At 38.3% G+C, this 22,567-nt stretch overlaps 2 protein-coding genes across 9 annotated transcripts in view; both read right to left on the bottom strand.

The window, feature by feature from the left end:
• CNKSR2 (connector enhancer of kinase suppressor of Ras 2) overlaps positions 1-18,885 on the bottom strand; it is a 287,770-nt gene extending 268,885 nt beyond the window's left edge. For all 8 annotated transcript variants that reach the window (XM_050775072.1, XM_050775073.1, XM_050775074.1 and 5 more), the window contains exon 1: positions 18,288-18,885. In XM_050775072.1, coding sequence (XP_050631029.1) covers positions 18,288-18,351 — 64 coding nt within the window. In that variant the 5' untranslated portion in view covers positions 18,352-18,885. The remainder of the gene's footprint in view (positions 1-18,287) is intronic.
• Positions 1-22,567, bottom strand: part of SMS (spermine synthase) — an 863,947-nt gene that overhangs the window by 623,834 nt on the left and 217,546 nt on the right. The gene's annotated exons all lie outside the window — the stretch shown is intronic.

The following is a 22,567-nucleotide window of genomic DNA, read 5'->3' as shown; positions in this document are numbered from 1 at the left end:
ATTCTTTTGAAAAGTCAAACCATCCTTTCTGGTCACATACTCAAAACTAGTTTCAAACCCTTGATATTTAATGTATAATTGACACAGGTTGTTTTTTGAAGCTTTCTTTAAATGTAAAGCATTCTTACCTTACTGAAACAAAACAACCCGTCCTTCATTCCCATGAGCATAGTTTAAGAATAATTTGTACAAAAAGCAGAAGCATTTCACAGAGAGCACATTAATGCATAGCTAGGCTGGTCCTCACAGAGCATAAATCAGAAAAAGACATTTGGCAGCAAATCAGGGCAACACTTTTAAGACATTCCCATCAATAACATCAACAGAACTTCACATTTTTACAGAGAGAGATTAATATCAAAGAATCAAGTAAGTTGAAATTGTGACAATTATAACATTTCAGTTTTTTGTGGAAAGAAAAAAAGTATCAGGTTAATGCATTAAGTTTTCTGTCAGTTTCTTCATCTACTGATTACCAAAGACTGAGCTTTTTAGAATTTTCACACCAGTAAATCAAAAAACAAGGAAGACTTTAATCAGAAAGGCACAAGAATTAAGGGCAAGTATTAAAGTAGTTCTGTTTTGAAACTTAATGTAATTTCTTGGAGATGTGACCAAAGGAGGTCTTAAATTACAACCCCTTATAACCCAAACTCTTCTACTAAATGCACTACATGGACTCATTATAAGATGAAAATAAGGTACCACATTTAATGGCAAGAAGAAAAACATTGACTTCCTTGCAGAAAAACAATCAGAAAAGGTCTTTGAGTTATATTCAAAATCAGCAAAACTGCTTGGTACGGTTTGGATTTCTGTCCCCACCCAAATCTCATGTTGAACTGTAATCCCCAGTGTTGGAAGAGGGGCCTGGTGGGAGGTGACTGTATCATGGAGGCAGATTCCCCCTTGCTGTTCTTGTGATAGTGAGTGAGTGCTCACAAGACCTGATTGTTTGAAAGTATGTAGCACCTTCCCCTTTGCTCTTTTCCTCCTTCTCCAGCCATGTAAGGCATGCCTGCTTCTCCTTTGCCTTCTGCCATGATTGAAAGTTTCCCAAGGTCTCCCTAGCAATGCTTCCTGTACAGCCTGTGGAACTGTGAGCCAATTAAACCTCTTTTCCTTATATATTACCCAGTCTCAGGTAGTTCTTCATAGCAATGTGAGCATGGACTAACACAAAAAAATTGGGATGTAGGAGTGGGGTATTGCCATAAAGATACCTAAAAATGTGGATGCGGTTTTGGAACTTGGTAATAGGTGGAGGTTGGAACAGTCTGGAGGGCTCAGAACAAGACAGGAAGGTGAGGGAAAGTTTGGAACTTCTTAGAGACTTGTTGAATGACTGTAACCAAAATTCTGATAGTGATATGGACAGTCAAGTCCAGGCTGAGGTAACCTCATATGGAAATGAGGAAATTATTGGAAACTGCAGTAAAGGTCACTCTTGCTATGCTTTACCAAGGTAACTGGTAGCACTGTGCCCCTGCTCAAGGGATCTGTGGAACTTTGAAATTCAGAGTGATGATCTAGGGTATCTGGCAGAAGAAATTTCTAAGCAGCAAAGCATTCAAGAAGTGGCCTGGTAGCTTCTAACAGTGTATGGTCATATGCATGAGTGAAGAGATGGTATGAAACCGGAACTTATATTTAAAAGGGAAGCAGAGCATAAAAGTTCAGAAATGGCACAGTCTGACAATCTGGTACAAAAGAAAAACCCATTTTCTGGGGAGGAATTCAAGATAGCTGTAGACATTTGCATAAGTAAAGAGGAGCTGAAAGTTAATAGCCAAGACAATGAGGAAAAGGCCTCGAAGGCATTTCAGAAACCTTCATAGCAGCCCCTCCTGTCACAGGCCCAGAGGCCTAGAAGGGAAGAATGGTTTTGTAGGCTGGGCCCAGAGCCTGGCTGCCCTGTACAACCTCAGGACACTGCTCCCTGTGTCCCCAGCCACTCCAGCTTCAGCTGTGGCTAAAAGGACCCCAGATACATCTCAGGCTGCTGCTCCAGAGGTGCAAGCTGTAAACCTTGGAAGCTTCCATATGTTGTTAAGCCTGTGGGTGCAGAGAGGGTAAGAGTTGAGGCTTGGGAGCCTCTGCCTAGATTTCAGAGGATGTATGGAAATGTCTGGATGTTCAGGCACAAGTCTACTGCAGGGGAGGAGACCTCATGGATGACCTCTACTAGGGCAATGTGGAGGGGAAATGTGGGGCCCACACAAAGAGTCCCCACTAGGACACTGCCTAGTGGAGTTGTGAGAAGAGGACCACCATCTTCCAGACCGCAGAATGGTAGGTCTACCAAGAGCTTGCACCATGCACCTGGAAAAGACGTAGGCACTCAGTGCCAGTCTGGGAAAGCAGCTAAGGGGCTTGTACCTTTCATAGACACAGGGCCAGAACTGTCCATGGCCTTGGGAACCCACCCCTTGCATCAGTGTGGCCTGGATGTGAGACATGGAGTCAAGGGAGGTAATTTTAGAGGTTTAAGATTTAATGACTGCCCTGCTGGGTTTCAGACTTGCATGGTCCTGTAGCCCCTTTCTTTTGGCTGATTTCTCCCTTTTGGAATGCATGTGTTGACCCAATGCCTGTAACCCCATTGTATCTTGGAGGTACCTAACTTGGTTTTGATTTTACAGTGTCATAGACGGAAGAAACTTGCCTTGTCTCAGATGAGACTTTGGACTGTAGACTTTTAAGTTAATGCTGAAATAAGTTAAGACTTGGGAGACTGTTGAGAAGGGATGATTATATTTTGCAATGTGAGAAGGACATGAGATTTGGGAAAGGCCGGGGCAGAATGATATGGTTTGGATTTGTGGCCCCACCCAAAACTCATATCAAATTGTAACCCCCAATGTTGGAGGAGGGCCCTGGTGGGAGGTGATTGGTTCACGAGTGTGGATTTCTCCCTTGCTGTTCTCGTGATAGTGAGTGCTCACGAGACCTGGTTGTTTTAAAATGTGTGGCACCTTTCCCTTTGCTCTCTTCCTCCTTCTCTAGCCATGTAAGATGTGCCTGCTTCCCCTTCACCTTCCGGCATGATTGAAAGTTTTCTGAGGCTTCCCCAGCCATGTTTCCTGTACAGCCTGTGGAACCGTGAGCCAATTAAACCTCTTTTCATTATAAAGTACCCAGTCTCAGGTAGGTTTGTATGCCAGTAATGCAAGAACAGACTAATATACTGCCCTAGGTAAGTAAACATCTGCCCTAAGTAAATGTGTGTGCATATTTATACACACATTTATATATACAGCTGATTATCAATTATAAACCATAAGATTTATTTACTTAAAAATTATCATGCCTTGCTTAACATTCCCACACAAATTGCCTACAGGAAACAGAAACTACAATTAGAAGGAACACTGGGAGTTAAGCTTTGTTAACAATGTTTAGAATAGCACACACTTCTGTCTGAGAATTTAACTGCAAATTGTTTAGCATTAAGGTAAAATGAGACAATAGAGCTAACTTTTGGTGGTCTCCATCCTATCCATGTACATTTAGTTTCCTTTTCTTAAACATATTTCCTGATTAGCAAAAGGTAAAAAATGCTAATCAAATAAAAGAGCAAATTTAGTAGAATGAAAACAAAGTATAACATTCATTCAATAAAATTATTTTTCAAATCACAACAATATGTATCCATAAAATTTAAAAAATGTTCACGCATGGAAAAGTACAAGGTTTACAAAAAAGAGAAGTGGTAAGGCCAGGGTTCGTGACGCCAGGCCAGGGCCAATATTGTTTCCTGGGAGCATTTTGAGAATTATGAGTAGTACTGGATTATCACAATGATTAGGTTACTGAATGATTGCTAGATCCATGGATGGAACAATCCCACATAGTGAAGAACTACTCTATATCTCAAGTGCCCTTTTTTATTTGAAAGACTTTATTATTAATACTTCTAGAGAGGCAAAACAAAATTATACATATATGACACATAGCTTATCTTTTGGTATTACCAAATTTGAAAAATACTGTAATTTTTTTATTTGAACAACTTTTTAAAAATTTCAGAATAGTTTTACATCTACAGAAAAGTTGCAAAAAATAGTATAAAGAGTTCCTGTATACTCTTCACCTATATTCTTATTATTAACATCTCACATTACTATGGTACATTCACTACAACTAAGGAACCAACCTTATTATATTGCTAATAAGCTAAACTCCACACTTTATTTGTATTTCATTAGTTTTTTCCTAATGTACTTTTTCATTCCAAGGTCCTATCTAGAATGCCATAATATAACTATGTCTCCTTATAACTATATCTCCTCCATAATATAAATATATCATGTCTCCTTAGCCTTTTCTGGTTTTTGAGTTTCTCACATTTTCTTTGTTATTGGTGACCTTGACAGTTTTGTGGAGTTTTGGTTGGGTATTCTGAAAAACGTCCTTAAATGTGGGCTTTTCTAATGTTTTTCTCATGGTTAGAATGGGGTTATGGGTTTGTGGGGAGTAAGGAAAGACCATAGAGATAAAGAACCATTCTCATAATATCATATCAATCACATCACAACACATCACATCATATCACGGGTACATGCTATCAACATGACTTATCACTGACGATGTTAACCTTGATCACTTGGCCAAGGTAGCAACTGCCAGGGTTCTCCACTATAAAGTTATATGTTTCCCCTTTTTCACACTCTACTCTCTGGAAACAAGCCACTAAGTGCAACCCACAATCAAGGAGTGGGGATTTAAGTACCACCTCTTTGTGGTGGGAGTTAGGGAGTATGTATACAAATGATCTGTAATTCTCTACATGAAAGATTTGTCTCTTCTCCTCCATTTCTTTACTTATCCAGACATTTATTTATATCAGAATGGACCCATGAATATTTTATATGTTGGGTTATAACCCAATACTATAATACTTTATTGTTCAAATTGTTCCAGCTTTAGCTTTTGGAAGCTCTTTCGGATTGGCTTTTGAGTATTTTACATGCCCTCATCATTGTGTTTTTTGAACACTTCTTTACTTTATGGCACTACAGGATGCTCCAGGCTCTTCTCGCATATTCCCTACCCTAGCCCTAGAATATAATATTCTCCAAAAAGCTGTTTCCTTCACTCATAACTTTCAAATGGTCAACGGGAATTACTAGAATGGCTTATCAAATGAGTCTGGTCCATTAACACTTCTCCTACTATTTGTTTTTACTTCACTGTCTATTCATTCACCTGTTCTTCCATTTTCTTGTATACATTCCATGGAACAACTTCTGATCTTAATGCTTCTTTTAAATCCAGATATGTTCATTAAAAGTAGGGAAAAATATCAATTATTTTCCTCTTGTATAGTCATCCTGGGTATGTACATACAGAAACCCATATTATTTTATTATGTATTTCTCTTTTTATTACAATAAGGACATTTTAGTGAGTTTTTAAAAATTATGTGAGTAGGTAAGTTATATTATCTGTGCATTTTATTTCAGGAAATATTACATAACATCTGTTATGTAAAACATCCAAAAAGATTGACATAGGAAAAAAGAATAAGCTAGAATCCAATGTGTGCACCTGATTTGGATTATGATTGAAGAAAAAAAATGAAGTGTCTGACATTTATGAAACTAGAAATTTACACAAATAGATATTGATATTAAGGAATGAATGGACAGTGGTGTGATAATAGTGTTATGGTTCCTCAGCTATTATTCTGCTGTATTTCTTTTCTTTTCTTTCTTTCTTTCTTTCTTTTTTATTTATTTATTTTTTTTTGAAACAAGGTCTCATTCCATCACCCAGGTTGGAGTATAGTGGCACAATCACAGCCCACTGCAGCCTCGACCTTCCTGGTTCTGGTGATCCTCCCACCTCTGCCACCTGAGTAGCTGGGACTACAGGCATGCCCCACCATGCCTGGCTAATTTTTGTATTTTCTGTAGAGACAGGGTTTCATCATGCTGCCCAGGCTGATCTCGACCTCCTGAGCTCAAGTGATTTGCCCATCTCAACCTCCCAAAGTGCTAGAATTACAGGCATGAGACACTGTACCCAGCCCACTGCTGTATTTATTTTCTATGTGCATGCATTATTTTCCAGTATGCATATGTTTAAGAACAAGCAGCTTCATTTGAAAAGCTAAAATATAAGAAACCACTGCCTTTAAACATTAAATCAGATACATCTTAAAATTAATGTAGACGGAGATTCACAGTATTACCATATTTAAACCAGATTGTTTTTTAAAACAAGATGTCAACAATTATTTCAAAGAAAGTGATGAAATTCTCAAAAACATCCCCAAATAAAATTAATTCTAATTTATATGAATTTTAAAGGATAATAAGCAATTTAGGAGAAAAAGGTGCTTTATATAGTCAGAGAGACAAGACTAAGGTAACTTCAAACTAGTTGGTAATTTACCACAGTTCACAATTTTTTTTAAGGTTCTATTGTCCTGGGTATTGTAATAGCTTTTATAAAAAGTGAGAAACTTCAAACCATTCTCTCCACAAGTAAAGAACAATTTAAGTTATTTTCACTTATTTTAACACTTCCAGTCTAAAGCAAACTCACCTTAACTCTTTCTATTAAAAGAAAGCAAGGAGAAACAGAAAATATCATCTTTGCATAACTTTGAACAAATCCTACTTTAAGTTCCCACATATATACTAGAATATATATTTTTAAAACATATGGAAAGTTATGTGTATCACTTTAAAATATAATGTATGTGGAATTGTGCCTTTCATTACCATTTTACAAGCACTCCATTGGTCAAATATCTAATTCAACTTGACCACTCCATATTTTGCATTTATTTCACAATAGTTTTTTTTAACTAATTATGATTAAATTTCCTCTAGCATTTAAATTGCTTTCGTGATTCACTTAGCTTTCCTATCATATCACAATTTGGTCTATTATAAATGTTTCCAAACAAAACAATTTGAGGAGATGAACTGACATTTTGTAGGTATATAAGGGTTTCAGATCTACAGGAACACACCAAAAAATGTCTGCTGTTCAAAGAAACACTAATGAAATGCAGGTAGCAAGGCTAACCACTTCTGAGTAAATCTGAACAAATTATCATTATTTTTGGTAAAATGTGACATACTTATGAATGTCTATTTTCAGGTACCACATACTTTTATTAGCAATCCTTTGAGAACAAAACATCTCAGCACTGGGTTCTTGGCAGTAGTGCTCAGAGTAGGCTTTTTTTTAATTTTGCCTAGGTCCAGACTCAGCAGAGGGGAGCATCAAACTCTAGGGGTCACTTCAAAATAGAAAAGCTGTCACCAAGACTACAGTAATATGTGGCATCTTTGTCACTAATGAAAGCCCTATCCTGAGCAGTAGAAACAACTCATCGTGCATACACACACGCACACACACCTCACTAGAAGCCCAAAGGACACAAAAACTATAGCCCACCTTACCAGATACTAGAAAAGGTAGGTTTGATGGAGAGGATATAACATCTTTGAAAAGTATTTCCAGGATTCCTCTCATGTCACATCTACCTCTGCTAGAAAAGCAAGGTGGAAATATTAGGTATTTTTGAACCAATCAGAAATCAATACTTAAAAGAAACACCTGCTTAATAAATATACAGGTATATAGGACAAGTCATTCAACATTTCTAAGTAAAAATTTCTCTAGGCCAAAGTTCCTTCATGTGTAAAATAGGGATTAAGTCCAACCTTTCAGGGCTAAGATAGGCATTAAATGTAATGTAGGGAAAGCAGCTAGCACAGGACACAGTATGTAGGAAGCACTTAATAAATATAATCTATTATTAGTTCTGCCTCTGAATATTGCCAACAGAATATAATCTCTTCCTTTAAAAAAGTTGACATTTATATTTGCTTACTATATACAAGGCATCGTTTTAAGTATACCACAACAGAAAAATGTGGTAAAATGTAGAAACACCTTTTAGATTGGTAATTGTAGGTAATACCAGCATCCCCATTTTATAAAAAGGAGAAAACTTGGGAAAATTACTTAAACTCTTCCTAAGATCACACAAGCAAAGAAGTGATAAAGTCAGGACACAAACCCAGGTATCTTGATTCCAAAGTGCTCTTACCTGTACTATATTACATACTATGCCAACTTTTAAAGGGTAGAAAATTCAGAAAAATTTTTAAAAGGTCAATTCTGAAAATCATTGTGTACATATCTGAACTGTGTCCTTTACCCACTAAATTGTAAATCCAATCCAGTAGGGGAAAAGTTGACGTCAAACCTAATTTCACTGAACAGCTGTACAATCTCTGTTGAGCTGCTTAACTTCTCTGTACTTTACCTATAAAAAGGTGTTAATAACTCTCCCTTATCTCACTTTTAAAGATTATTCGTAATAATATAATGTGAAGTACATGACCTTTCTAATTTGGGTGAATGAGAAGAACCAAGCTATATTAAATAACGTTTGCAAAATACTCCAAAAAACAAAAAGTGATAATTCTAAGTATATAGAAATTCTAAGTAAAAATACAACTCCTTTCTAACTAGCATATTTCCAGTATGTAAGTGGCTCCTGGCAAAGTATAATACAAAAACATTGTACTCTCCCAGGTCAAACAATTTCTTTCCAATCTTGTTTGCATTATTAGATTGATCAGCAAACTTTTCCTTCACATATTAACAGAATCTTCAATAGGAGCACAGTGAAATTATCACAAATCCCAAATAAAAAGAATCTGAATTAACAGGTTTTTACCATAAGTAAACTCAAAACATTATGTCTAGGGCCACTGGAAAGAAAAATCATCTAACCCAAATATTTCACAGAACAAACTACTCTGTGTGTGTCAATTCAACATCAAACTGAAAGTCTCTGGTCTGACTGCTAGAAGGCAACAGAGCAGGCTTCTGGATAAAGAAGCTTTGTTCCTTTGATTTAATGTAACATTGGTGCCAACAGAGACTGCCACAAAGCTCATCCTGACACCAATATAATGGGAACTGGGGAAAGAACATCTAGCCCTGCCATATCATGCTAGCTCTATACCACATCAAACTTGGTTTCTATGTAGGTTCCAGCAGGCCAGAAGGAAAACTAGCAACTGGACTACTATATGTCTGTTTTGAGCACCATGAGCAAAATCTCTACACTTTCTCTGTTATATGTATTTAATATCCCAAGGCCTGTTTTGAAAACCAAAATATAAATGATTTTCACAACATTAAAATATCAATTTTCTGAAAAAATATACCAAATAAACTCCTATATACATATAAAAAACACATCAAAATTAAAACAAAAATTCAGCTAGTATTAACATTAATCATTCAGCAGTATTATTTAATGCCAGAATTTTAAAGGTTTTTACTAATAAATTACATTGTTAAGTACAACTAACGACTTACTAGAAAATAGATTCTTTTATCATCTTTGGTAAATACATTGATAAAAGGAAAATCCAGGATCTAAGCCAAGCTTCCATTGATTTGTTCCAGTTATTACTTAAGAAAACATGTTGCAAGCCTGTTTTAAAAATAGCAGATGTATTTGAAACAAAATAAAAAGTTCAAACAAACACCAAAAAAAAAAAAAAAAAAAGATATTGGGCAAAATCTTAAAAGGCAACTAATTTAATGAGGTTTCTTCTTATCTACCACTGTATCTAAAGACTATCCAACCTATCTAATTTCTAAGAACATTAATGTCAAGTAAACATATAACAGTCATGCATGCTACACTTGATATTAGTTATGTAACAATATTTTTATCATGGCAAACCATCCTATATTGGTGTCAGTGCAACTTTTGGTTTATTAAATAAATATTGGTTTTTCAAACAATTTTATGTTGTGGTAAAATAGTCAACAGATGAACAAAGAAAGCTAAAACAGTTATTACTGCACTTTAGCAAAATTTAAAATTCAGTGCATTTATACAAATAGCAACAAACTCTTTTTTCCTGAAATTGCAAGAGTAAGATAATGAAAACTTCCATTAGAATTAATGATTGTAATTTAAATTAAAATCAAACCATAAATTAAATACACCTTTCAAGTTTAAAAATTCTATCTTGTAGAATAGTTGTTTGTAAGTCAAATCAGGGCACAATTGCAATCCACTGTTTTGCAGTACTAGCTAGGGCATTTAAGCCTGATGGTGTTTTATAAAGAGTTAACAAACTGGCATGCCTATTAAGATCTTCACAATTTCACTTATTCTGATTTGTATTTTAATGATTCTAAATTGGGAGGAGGCAGGCTTTATTAGAAAAATTTCAGTAATTTGCCTACTAGTGATTACCTAGCAGCATGTAATTCATAGAAAATCCACTTGAGGCACCTGTATTTAGCAAACTATGTCTTGCAATAATTCTGTACATATGTTCTTAAAAAGTGCCCTTCAAAAGTTAGTAACGATAAACTTACATCTAGTTTTTAAAGTTTTATTTTTTTCAAAATCAGAGGGAAGGATGAAAAATTACACAAGAAAATGCTACTTTAAGATGCACCTTTAAATACCTTAATTGTATTCCTATTAATAAAAATGCAAATTGAACACTAAATATAATAAATAAGATAATGGTTTCATTAAGCTCAAGGGTTGTTTTTCCATTTTATCGTCCCAATTAACAAATAAAGGATATCTTAACAGAATAATGCATTTTAATTTTGTATATGAGCTTTTTGTTTTTATTTTTATAAGAGGACAAAACTAAGACATTTGATCAATTTCACTCTATCATGCATTCTAAAATATATAGAGTTCTTTAAAAAATACCCAAATGAAGAAACAATTAGAAAATTTGAATGAAGGGAAATAAATGCTTAGGAGGAGTGTGTTTTAATGTTTTAATAAGTATTTGCTTATCATGTTGTCTTACTAAGTGATGTTAGTAAATAATATTTATACTATCTATAATATTTATGGCATAAATACAAGTGTTATTAATTTACTGAAATTATTAATATTTTATAACAAAATGAGTTTAAACCATGATTCGTATCTTTGAATTGGCTAGAGCACCACAACTATGAGAAATGGATAAAGCAACCCTACTTCTACTGTATCCTGGCACACAATATGTAGGTTGGCACTGAAGTATCCATTAGAGCATTATAAGGGACTTTACGTGCATTGTCATTTAGGAAAGCAGATTTGCTGACAGACCAGTAATCTGTGAATACATTAATTTATTCCTTCCCTCAACAAATATTTTCTAAGTGCCTATTTTATACCAGATACTTTTTTACACACTGGTACAAGAAACAGACGGGGTCCTTGCACTCATCTAGTGGGGGAGCTGGAGATCAATCAAATAACCATCCAAATTAATATAAAAATAAAACTGGTGAATGGGACACAGGAGATATACATGGTACTAGGACAGCATATAACTGAGGATTTGATGTGATTTAACAAATCTGGAAAGGCTTTCCTAAGGTGGATGAGAAAAAGCATAAGACCTGAAGGGTGAGTAGGACTTAACTAGGTGAAGAGAATGAGGGAACATATTAAGTGCAAATGCCCAGTGGTAGGCAAAAAGGAAGGACGGTGAGGCAGCCTGTATACTTGGTGCTGTGCATGACACTTACCTCATAGGCAATAACCAAACCTTCAAGGGTCTTATAGGCCATGTTAAGGACTTTGACCTTTATCCTAAAAACAATGAGAAGTAATTAAATTGTTTTAAACTGATAAGGGTAAGAAGTGAGAGAATGAGATCAGATGCGATTCATTTTCAAGGAATTCATCCTGACTGGAGGTGTATGGATCAAACAAATAAACAAAATTAAGATGCTACAATTATCATGACCTCGACTGAAAATGGTCATATTTTGTGCCTAGTAGCAAAAGGAAAAAAAGGGAAACAGAGTCCATTAATTTTACCTTTTTAAAACTCAACCACCACTTCTCCAACTTTTCCACTGATGCATCTGTAATTGCTCAAAAGAGTGTATTCAACCCTGGGAGGTCTGGAGAATAGAGCTTTAAACAGCCAGCTGCAAGCCTAAAATTCCTGTTAAGTCTCTGGTCTCATCTTTGAAATAATGCCAATTTTGATTTCTACATCATGAATATAATATCCATGTTTGTTTTAATATAAAAAAGCTTAGCAAAACACACACACACACACACACACAAAAAACACCTCTTTGGCTTCTTTTGATCATTTGGCTTCCACAACCACAAAAATATACCATTTTGTGGAACACAGGCCTATGCTATTCATGAAAACTGTGAATTCACTCACTGAATGTAATTCAACACAATGATTCCACGTTGAAGACTATACTTGTTGCTTTTAATCAGACACTAAACAATAAAAAGCCATAAACAATTAAAACTTTTAGACTCCATTTTTTTCAAATTACTTTATACTCCCTTCCCCCGCCCTTTTTGAAAACTAGTACAGATGATCCATTCTTTTAGTACTATTTTTAGAAGCTAATAACTTTATTCTTCACAATAACCCTATGTGTGAGGTATTGCAGGGAAGACACATAGAAAGCTAAACGTCATTAAGAACAAATTGAGGTCGGGTGCGGTGGCTCACGCCTGTAATCCCAACACTTTAGGCGGCCGAGGCAGGTGGATCACTTGAGGTCAGGAGTTCAAGACCAGCTTGGCCAACATGGTGAAACCCCATCTCTACTAAAAAAAAATACAAAAATTGGCCAGGGGTGGTGGTGGGTGCCTGTAATCCCAGCTACTCGAGAGGTTGAGGCATGAGAATCACTCGAACCCAGGAGGTGGAGGTTGCAGTGAGCTGAGATTGCGCCACCGCACTCCAGCCTAGGCAACAGAGTGAGACTCTATCTCAAAACAAAAACAAAAACAAACAAAAACAAACAAAGAATAAATTGAGCCCTAATCTAGGGTTGCTTTGTTATAAATAAAAATGATAATTTATCATTGCTTTAGGAACAGTATTAATACTTAAAAGTCTATTTCCATTCTTCGTATAAGAACTTGGTTCAGTAAAATTAGAAATATCTAACAACATAATGTTAATGATTTAATTAATCTTCAAAATAATTTAACATTATTTTCAAATCATTCCTGAGAAACATATTTGAAACAGCTGTACCAATTCAATACACATTCTTTGTGGGCTTATTTTTGGCAGCTGAAGTTTTATAATGTGGCATTTATTTAAACTCAGGACATGATGAGAGTTTTATGGTCTTTGTGAAATGCAGATTTGTTCTTGTACTTTTGTGCCACCTACTCATGCTCCTCCCTCACTTTCCCTCTACTGCCCACCTCTCTCCTTCATCCAGACAAACCTATATACGACCCCCCTTTACTTAATAACCCCATCTCAACTCTAGAGTTTCTTGCTGTGCTGCTACATTTAGTATACATCCCTCTTAGATTATGCCTTAAGTAAATAAGTAGCTTAAATAGTTGCTAGAACCCCACCCTCCTCACAGACCCCTTTCTGATTCAATAAAATTATCATCTTCTCTTTCCAATGGTGCTCATATACAGCTTTTTAAAAAATTACTACGTGTGCTAGTTGGTACCTTTCTCTGTCTTTGCCTAAGTTTGTCAATGTCACTACCATGCCTTACAGAGGCTAATTTCCCCAAAGCAGAGAATAATTTAAAACAATCCATTAAAGTACCTTCCATGCAGAAGCACTGAGAAAATAATATCTATGGAGCAAATATATCTACATAAATATACTCCTTGTTCCTAATCTGCACTAAATCATGAGTGTTACATTAAGGAGCAAATGTTAATAACACTATAAGAAAAATAACATGTCTTCTGAATGAAATTCTACGTATGGAAAAGATACATTCCTTCTTTACATAAAATGACAAGAATTCCTGTTCCCCAAAAAAGTCAAATCCAAAGTAGATGATTGTTGGTGCCAATTTAGTCACCTTTCAATTGAAAAAAAACACCCTAATTTTTCAAAAGGAAGTGATACAAACAATTTGATCACTTAAGCTTATTTGTAGTTCCTGCCAGAAAATTATTTCCAATCTCTCTCTCAAGACAGTTGAACTCAAAATTCTGACATTTTCTTTATTTAATAAAGACAAATTTCAACCTCAGCTCTGGGTCCTATGATGGGCAAAAAGAATTACTAAAGAGCATTGTACCTGTCAAAACATCTGTGCCTTATCAAATACATTCTCCTTTACAGCATTAAACTTTTATACTGACTAGACTTTATATAATCACTACATTTTCCTCTACTATAGGATTGTATACAAAACATTGGTTTTGCTTTTTATACCTAAAAGAATGTATTTTATTTTCTATCCTCAAGACGGCTGAGTCATCACGACAGAAATTAGAAGTCAGAGAATGCCTCTTGAAGAAATGATTTATAGTAAACAGGAAAGGGTAGCGCAGTTGATTGTGGAATGGGTTGAGAAAAGGCTATCTTAAAAATTTAATTATTTTAGGAATCATAATAATACAAAATTGGCTGGAGCTAAATCACAGAGATGTTTAAAGACCAGCAAAATGGGGCCTATTGGTTAACTCTGAAAAATCATAATCATTTTATCTGACCCAGAGAGATTAAAGATTACTGGAAGAATGTAACGTAGGGAGCTGAGTCCTAGAAAAATAACTGTCTTAGTCATGTGGATATTTTGAATGAGTCTCAGAGTTGGAAAAGATGTAAGAAAAAAATTGGAATGACTGGGTGTGACATGGACTAGGAAAATTAATAATAAAGTTAATAACAGGGGCCCTAAAGCATTCAGGTTTTTTTGTTATATTTCAGTGGGCAAAAAAGTAGAGAAGGTCTGCAGACTCAAACAACTGCAGATTATTTCCAGGCCCTGCAAGGGGACAGATAGGAGCTGAGAAATGACTTATTTTAGAATAACAGACGGAGGAAAAATTAGAACAATTACTGGCCTACTTTTCTGCCTATGGCTTTTTCCAATAACTCATTTGTCTTTATTTACCTTGAAAGGAGTTTATGTTTTAAAATATAAAAACTACAAGAGGATTGGATGCAATTTCCAACTGAAGGTTAGTTTCAAATGCTAATTTATGAGTATTTGGTTTTCTCCAAAAACATTTTTATAAGATTAATTTTAAAAATTAATTTGAAGGTCTAGAAGATATCTCCAAATAGCCAGAAGTACTATCAGGATAATTTGTGATATAGCTACTTATTTCACTGACTCACAAGGAGTTCATGTATTTACTGGAAATAACATTGACACTGTGTTATATTCAGTTTTTACTGTCAGTAGAAAGTTTGGTATTTGATTTTACAAATAATGAAGTTGGTGAGCAAAAGAATACAAGGATTTCCTTATATTTTTACTACTAACAATATATAAATTTTATATTTCCATCTCCCTCAAATATTTTAATAAAAATCAATCTAAATGAATCCATTTATACATTGCACCAAAATTGCAATGTATAAATCGTCCCTCATAAATAATCTTTAATATATGCCACTAAAGCTTAATAATCTTGTCAGCTTTTTTTCCCTGTTCATTTCCCTCTCTGGGACTGAGTTTCTATACCACTTCTACAAATTGTCTAGAATCATAAATATATGGCCACTCCTATTCTTATACACTTAATGATTCTTTTTCTGTTTAGTGAAGAGAAAAATATCCTAGAAAGTACATAAAGAATGTACCTTACTTAAACAGAGTTATAACTATTTATGATTGTGACCAGCAGAAAGCATATACTATATGTTTTCAATGTTAAGGATGATGAAACTGTCTCATTAGGAGCATCCTCTGAAGAACTCCCACAGTGTTGCAGTTGTTCAAGACTCTTGTTCATTCTTTGGTACTGCCTTTACAACACTACATATTACACAACACTAAATGAGGTTTAGCCTCTCAAAGCTACAGCCTAAATTAGCAGGTGACTTTTAAATATTACTGCATTACTGCAGGATGAAAAATATTTTTAAAATGTCCTTTGTTAAACTTTATTTGGGGAAAAGGGCAAAGAGAGAAAAATTAAGGTAACAGTGTAAGTTACAAGTTGAGGAAATGTTGTTTGTTTCATGCAACTATTTTTTTAAATCTCATTTTCTGATAATATCTCAAATCAAATACATATGAATATTAAGGAAATTTCAGCAGGAAGTAGTTTGGGATTTGAAATATCATTCATTCTCTTCCAGTCATATGTGTATACGATACACAAACTCTATCCTGGCTACCCAATTCATCTTTTCAAATAGCTCTAAAATGCGTCACCAACAGGTATGAAACAAGGTATTCGACTTATGTATTTAAAAAAAATTCAAATCACAGCTAACAATGTTAACCTAACTTCAAAGAAGCCACATTTTAGGCTGGAAAGATTTTTAAAGGACTGGTGTACTGAACAACTAATAATGTGTGTCAGAATATTTGCATCATATATTCTACTTGCTTCAGTGGACCTAAACTATGGAGAGAGGGGAAACTGCAAGAATGTAACTGGGAGGGTGGAAGGTGGAGACTGAGTATGCAGCACTCACTACAGGCATCATGGGAATTTGCAAAAGGTAGTCTATGAAGGTAATCAGACTCCCATGGAGCCAAGATAGCTTGTCTTTTCATATTTCAGCAACAGACTCAAACTACAGTAACCTTTTAGAAAAATTCAAAGAAAGGGGTTTTAAGCATTGTTGCTTCCTGCATATACTCTGGCTCTTTCTTCCATCACTTAGAAACAGAGAAGAAGGTGGAGAGTGAGGAGAATTGGTGGGAATCTAAGATACTGGAATTTCAATAGCAAATATATAAAGAGAAAAAGCAGCAGCAAAGATGAGCCACTGCAGGACTTTGTCTTAGTCATCTTTATATCCCCCATGGCACCTTAGCACAATGCACTGCACACAGGGGGGCAGTCGATAAATAATGTATTGGGTTTAATTCAATTCACTCACATTTGTACTGTGCTTAGCAGTTACAAAACAGTTTCCACATATTAGAAAAGAAAAGCAAAGTAAATGAGGAATAAAGGGGCAAGTAAGGGAATAAAATGAAAGCAAAATAAAGAAAAATCCACAAGAATAAGCAAGCGGCCAAAAAGGCTGGGGAAAAGAATGAGCAAAAAAATTCAGTTTCTCCCTGTCACTCTCAATCCCTTCCAATCACCTCACCTCTCATTCTAAATTATCTGGAGCTTAGAAAGTCTGACTGTTAAGTAAGCCCAAGAAGGGGCTCCTTCATCGTAGGAACGGGCATTTTCAGCGATAATAAGCCTTTGGTCCCTGACTGATCTACCTAGAGTTTGCTCAGGTATGACCTCGAGCAAAACGCCAACATTTCCCAAGTGTGGCCACGGATTCTTTATTCCATTCCATCCCATCTATCCCCTCTTCAATTCCCAAAATCTTAGGGAAGAGTTGGGCCTGGGAATCCAAGGGGTTGGTGGGTGGGGGAGTCCTCTACAAGCCCCTTAACTCAGACAACAGAGGGAGGTAGTGAGACAGGAAAGCCCAGGGATTAGAGAAAAAGCTCACGTTTGCGATTAGGAGGGCGATTGTCTATAACTGTGGTTATTATCAATCGCCAGGGGCAAAAAGGGGGGAACCTTCAAGATGGAAGAAATGTGAAGGTACCTGAATGCGCATCACCTTACACCTGGCGTTGAGCCCTTAATAAAAAGCCGTGAGGTCCAAAACCTCGACTGGCTTGAAAGGGAGAAAGCAGGGAAGGGAAAGGATGTGAGGGGATGCGCTGGAGGCAGCCCACAGATACCAGCAAGGATGCTGTCCCAGGGGAAGCATGATGTCCTCACCCCCAAAGTAGCATGTACCCCCGCCCTGGGCATCCTCAGCCAAACCTGGGTGTGGGGGGATGCCAGGCTCCAAATGGGGGCGGCCGAGTCCTGACCCCATTATGCGGGCTAAAAGTTGCTTGGGAGAGTTGGCGCTGGGGAAGGCGGCTGGCAAGGGCGGCCGCCGAGGGGGCGTCAGCTTTCCCAGGAACAAAGGGGCCAGGGAAGGCGACCAGGGGAGCAGGTCCTGGGGGAGTCCACCCTGAGCTAGGAGATAAGGGTCGCCACGTCCTCCTGGCCCAGGGGCAGTAAGGGGAGCGGGGAGTACGCAAGATGTGCCGGTATTCCGCCTCCTGACTTCCTGCCTCCAACCGGGTGGCGCCCGCTGCCCTCTAGCTCTCTGGCCGCTCCGCGCCCCTCTAGCTGGAGACAAAAGGAGACCGGGGACCCCAGGCCCCTGCTAGTCCTGGAGGACCCCCGCCCCGACGCGTACGACGTACGCCAGTGGAAGCCGCGGTGGCGGGCTCTGGCGCGACGGGCGCCCCCTCCTAACCTCGCACTGGTGCCCCGCGCCCCAGTGCCGCCTCACCCTCCCCGCAGCGGGCATTACCTTTCATCCAGTCCACTACTTGACTCGGAGACCATTTGCTCACGGGCTCCATTATCAGAGCCATGGGTACGGGGTCGGTTCCGTGCAGAGCGCGGAGCTCAGACACAAAACGAACTCAGCAGTCCGAACCGCTCTCAGGTGGGGTCCCTTGCCGACCGCAGCCTCTCTGGGCGGGCGGCGCGTTGAAAGCGGCTTTTGTGTGTCGGGTCTCGCGGCTGTAATGTCTCTTAGCCAACCGCTGGCAGGAACGGCGACGGGGAGGGAAACGTGCAGGAGTCGTGGCTCCGCGCCGGGTCTGCTCAGTTCCCGCTAAGGCGGCGGCGGCTGCTGCTGCTGCTGCTGCCTCCGCCGCTCCGCTCGGGTCTCCGTCCCTAGGGAGCTTCAGTTCATGGCTTGAGCTGCTGAGGGGGTCGCGTCACCGAGGGAAGCAGCCTCTGCCGCACGCCCTCAGCCAACTTGCCCGCTCGCCTCACGCGCGGGAGTGAAGCCCCCAGCACGACTAGCTGCCCGGCGGAAATGACGAGGGGCCTCCTGCCACCCAAAATATCTCTCCGCAGCCCTCGGGTGCGGGGCGCGCGCGCCACGAGCCCCCCGCCCGCTCGCTGCCGCGCGGTCCCGCCCCCAGGGCCGACGGCAGGCGCGCGAGGCGCGTGCGCGTGCCAGCACGAGGCCGAAGCCCAGGGTCTGTCTGGCAGGCAGACAGGTGCCAGCAGCTCGCAGCCTGGCGTTCCCGCTTTGGGGCCGTCCGGGAACAGAGGCGCGCGAGGTGCGCGTGCGCGGCAGCGGAGGCGGTGGCGGCGCGAGGCAGAGCCAGAGCCAGGGGTCAGTCAATCAGGTGCGGGCGGCTGGAGTATGGCTTTGTGAGGCCTCTGAGGGGACCCGGCGGTGGCGGCCACGGCGAGACGGGCCGCCCACCAGTTGAACTCCGACAGCTGAGGCGGCTGAGGAGGTATCCGCGGCCCCACCACCGAGGGGAGGGGGACACCACTGAGTGCGGGGGTTACAGGGAGAGCCCGGGCTTTCCTGGCTCTCGCTTTCACCCTCGGCCTCCCGGCTGCTGAGGGGTCTCCTGAGGTGATTCCCGAGACCCGCGTACGCCTGCAGAGACGAAGGTGTGGACTGCCGTGGACGAGAACGAGGCTCCGCCTGCCAGAAGCGCAGCGATGATGAGGCAGGAGGGCTAGTGCTGTCGGGTCTTCCCCGGGTGATGAGCGGGTCCTGGGAAGTCAGGCGTTGAGGCTGTTACCTGCCAGCTGCTGGTTGTGGGATCCTGAGACAGGTTCTGCCCTATGTACCATTTTAAAAGGCTCTTTTTCAGGTTTTCGGCCAACTCCTCTAAAGTACCTATTTTAGAGGATGTCATTTTGTGTTCGATATTCTTATATATTAATAAGAACCAAAGGGCAACAATGGGATTTAAAATGCGTGACAAATTTAAACATTATTTTTCAAAACTCATTTTCTTCAAAAACCATACACAGGCTACTATGCAACCGTTAGTAAAATACAGTTTGCCTAATGAGGTTTCACTTTAAAAGGCAAATATTCCTAGAGTGTAGATGCAAACTCTCTACCACCACCGTTTTAGGCGTTTTCTCTGTATCATTCTTAAATAGGTCCATTAAGTAAAAGGGAAACTTTTTAAATAAGCATTCCAGTAATGTCAATAGGTTTTGCCAGTTACTGTGGTAACCCACTTTCTCTAGTCCAATTTTATAAGATGCAGAAATGCCACGTTCTTTAACTGGCGTGAGTTGATGACAACCCCCCCGCCCCCACACACACACACAAACAGCTAAAACCACAGTAGTTAAAATATTGTGACGTTTTTAACTGCTGATTTCAATGCTAGTGATAGAGAACAAGTAAAATTTAAGATGGCCTGTATTTAGGCTTCTTTGTTTTTCTAACTATCCAAACTTAGAAGTATATGCAGAATTTTGGAAAGACATTTAGAAAATTATCTAGACAAGCCTACACCCAGAGGACACAGATACAACACCTTACTTTCACAATCCAGATCGTGGTTGTGACTTACAGTTTTTTCTTGGCTGACCAGGTGTGAAAGGTATTGTAGTTTGGAGTGCTTACATTCCAATAGAGTCTAAGAACATTACATCAATGTTTCTAGAAAAGACCGTTTTCAGTGTCAGTAATTGAAGGAGTAGCTTTATATATATAGGATACATTGTGACGCTGCAGTCACAGGGAGATGTTAAAAGTAATTTTTTATCAAAATAATACTGCTAATAATAACAATGAATATTTATTGAGCATGGTGCTAAGTACCTTACATATGTTTTATCCTCCAGAACAGCTCATCATTAGCCACATTTTACAGATAAGAAAACCCTACCTATCACATTCACTTCCTATCTGCAAACCTATTACACATAATTCAATAAATGTTGGATAAATTAATGAATAAGGCTTAAAAAGGGAAAGTAATTTGTCTGCCATGTTGCACCAAGTTAAGGTGATTCCAGAATGTGAACTTTTAAAACTAGTAAAAAGAGTTGTATCAGTGTCACAAAACAAACAGTATGAGTGATGGAAAGCCCATTGTGTTAACAGAATATGTCTCATCAGAAGTAACTACAAAGAAATGTGAGAGTCACCCTGAGTGTTCCTAACCAGAACCTAAACAGCAACTCTGAGAACAGCAACTCTGTAGAAAATGACTAAATTTGACTGACACACCAAACGGCACCTTGAGACTGGGCTTGCAGGACAAGCAACCATACTGTGCAAGCAGGTCCAAAGTGAGATGTTGCTTGCTTAATGAGTGGAATATCAAAACAAATGTCAAAGACCAGGATACAGTAAAAATAAAATAGATGTGTATTTCATGAAAAGACCAGTGCCAAAGAAGATGGGAAAACAAGATCCCCGAGAAAGATTTTGAGGCAGACCCTAGGTCAGAATTCAGTCATATATATTCTCCTCTTATTTATGTTAAAGTAAGGAATTCATTTGGTCTAATCACCTAAGATTATTTAAAAAATAAATCTAAGAACTAATAACGACTGAAACAAAATGTAGGTGTGGAGTTATACTATCTAGTAGATTTTACCAAGGCCTTAAATATTTGCCCTAATTCCTTCTCCCTGAGGTTTCCCCTACAAAACATAGCATTTGCCTTTGATTTTGACAATACAATGGGCATTAATTACTTCATTTAATTTGTTCAGAACATAAGTGGCTTTTTACTTCAAATATTCTTGATTTGGGGGAAAGAAAAATAAACGGATTAAGTCTTCATTGACTTCACTCTTTTATTCTTAACTACAAATGACTCAGCTAAAACTTTCTTGCATTTTTCCTTTCACAACTTTTCAAATAAACTAGGTTTTATTTTATTTTTTTTTGCTTGTTAGTCAAAATGTTAACGCCTCGCTCCATTTTTGTAAGTGTAGTGTAATGTGATTACATACAGACTTAGCAGCTTAATTTTGCCTTCTCCTAATGCAAAATACAGTCTCAAAGATTAGGTGAAAGTGTATGGTCATAAAATACATACTAAAACATAATGCAGTAAATAGTATGATGTCACACTTCAATAGTCTAGACATAAAAGCAAAACTGATCTTTGGAAGCAGCCTTAGATTCTTTTTGGAAGCAGAGTATAAATATTAAATTAATTGGAAACGTAACTTGTGAGATATTTGCACCCATATCAAAATGAATCACTTTAAATGATCTTTTTATTTTAAAAATAATCTCGAGTCAATTTATGGCACTAGTTGTTATAGTTTGGTCTTTTCTAATCTTCTCCCTCTAGATTTCACTAAAAAAACTCTCTTGACCAAAATATTCTCTTAAGATTTTATAGTAAAAGAAGTGATTCTAATTGACTTCAGATATGGAATTTACAAATGGTTTCCTAAGTAGAAGCTGGGTGCTCAAAGGATCTGACTTTCAGAGGTTAGGTCAGATAGGGAGGGAGCATTCCACTGGAAGAAAGACCTTCAAGCCTTTGTCCCTTTGTGGCCAAAGTAAGTAGTAAAAAATAGGAATGTTTCTTCTTGAGCTGCAAGCTTAGTATCTCTGACCCCTACGTTGTCCAACCTAGGCTATCTTATAGGGGCCATAATCTTCACTTAGCGTTTTTTCCTGCTAAAATGCTTGCTCTGCATCAGACCTCAGACTTGTCATATAAGACATATTTTAATGTTTTTAGTTACTTAACATTTATACAAAATGTCTTGCAGAGTCGTTTTGGTAATTTTCCCAGTTCACTTAGATTTAGTATTTTTTGCTATAGCTGTCTGTCTGATTTT

The sequence above is a fragment of the Macaca thibetana genome, chromosome X (genome assembly GCF_024542745.1).
Source record: "Macaca thibetana thibetana isolate TM-01 chromosome X, ASM2454274v1, whole genome shotgun sequence".
In the NCBI taxonomy this organism is placed as follows: domain Eukaryota; kingdom Metazoa; phylum Chordata; class Mammalia; order Primates; family Cercopithecidae; genus Macaca; species Macaca thibetana.
Note: the sequence above shows the minus strand (reverse complement) of the source record. Positions and strands in the feature narration are given on the sequence as shown.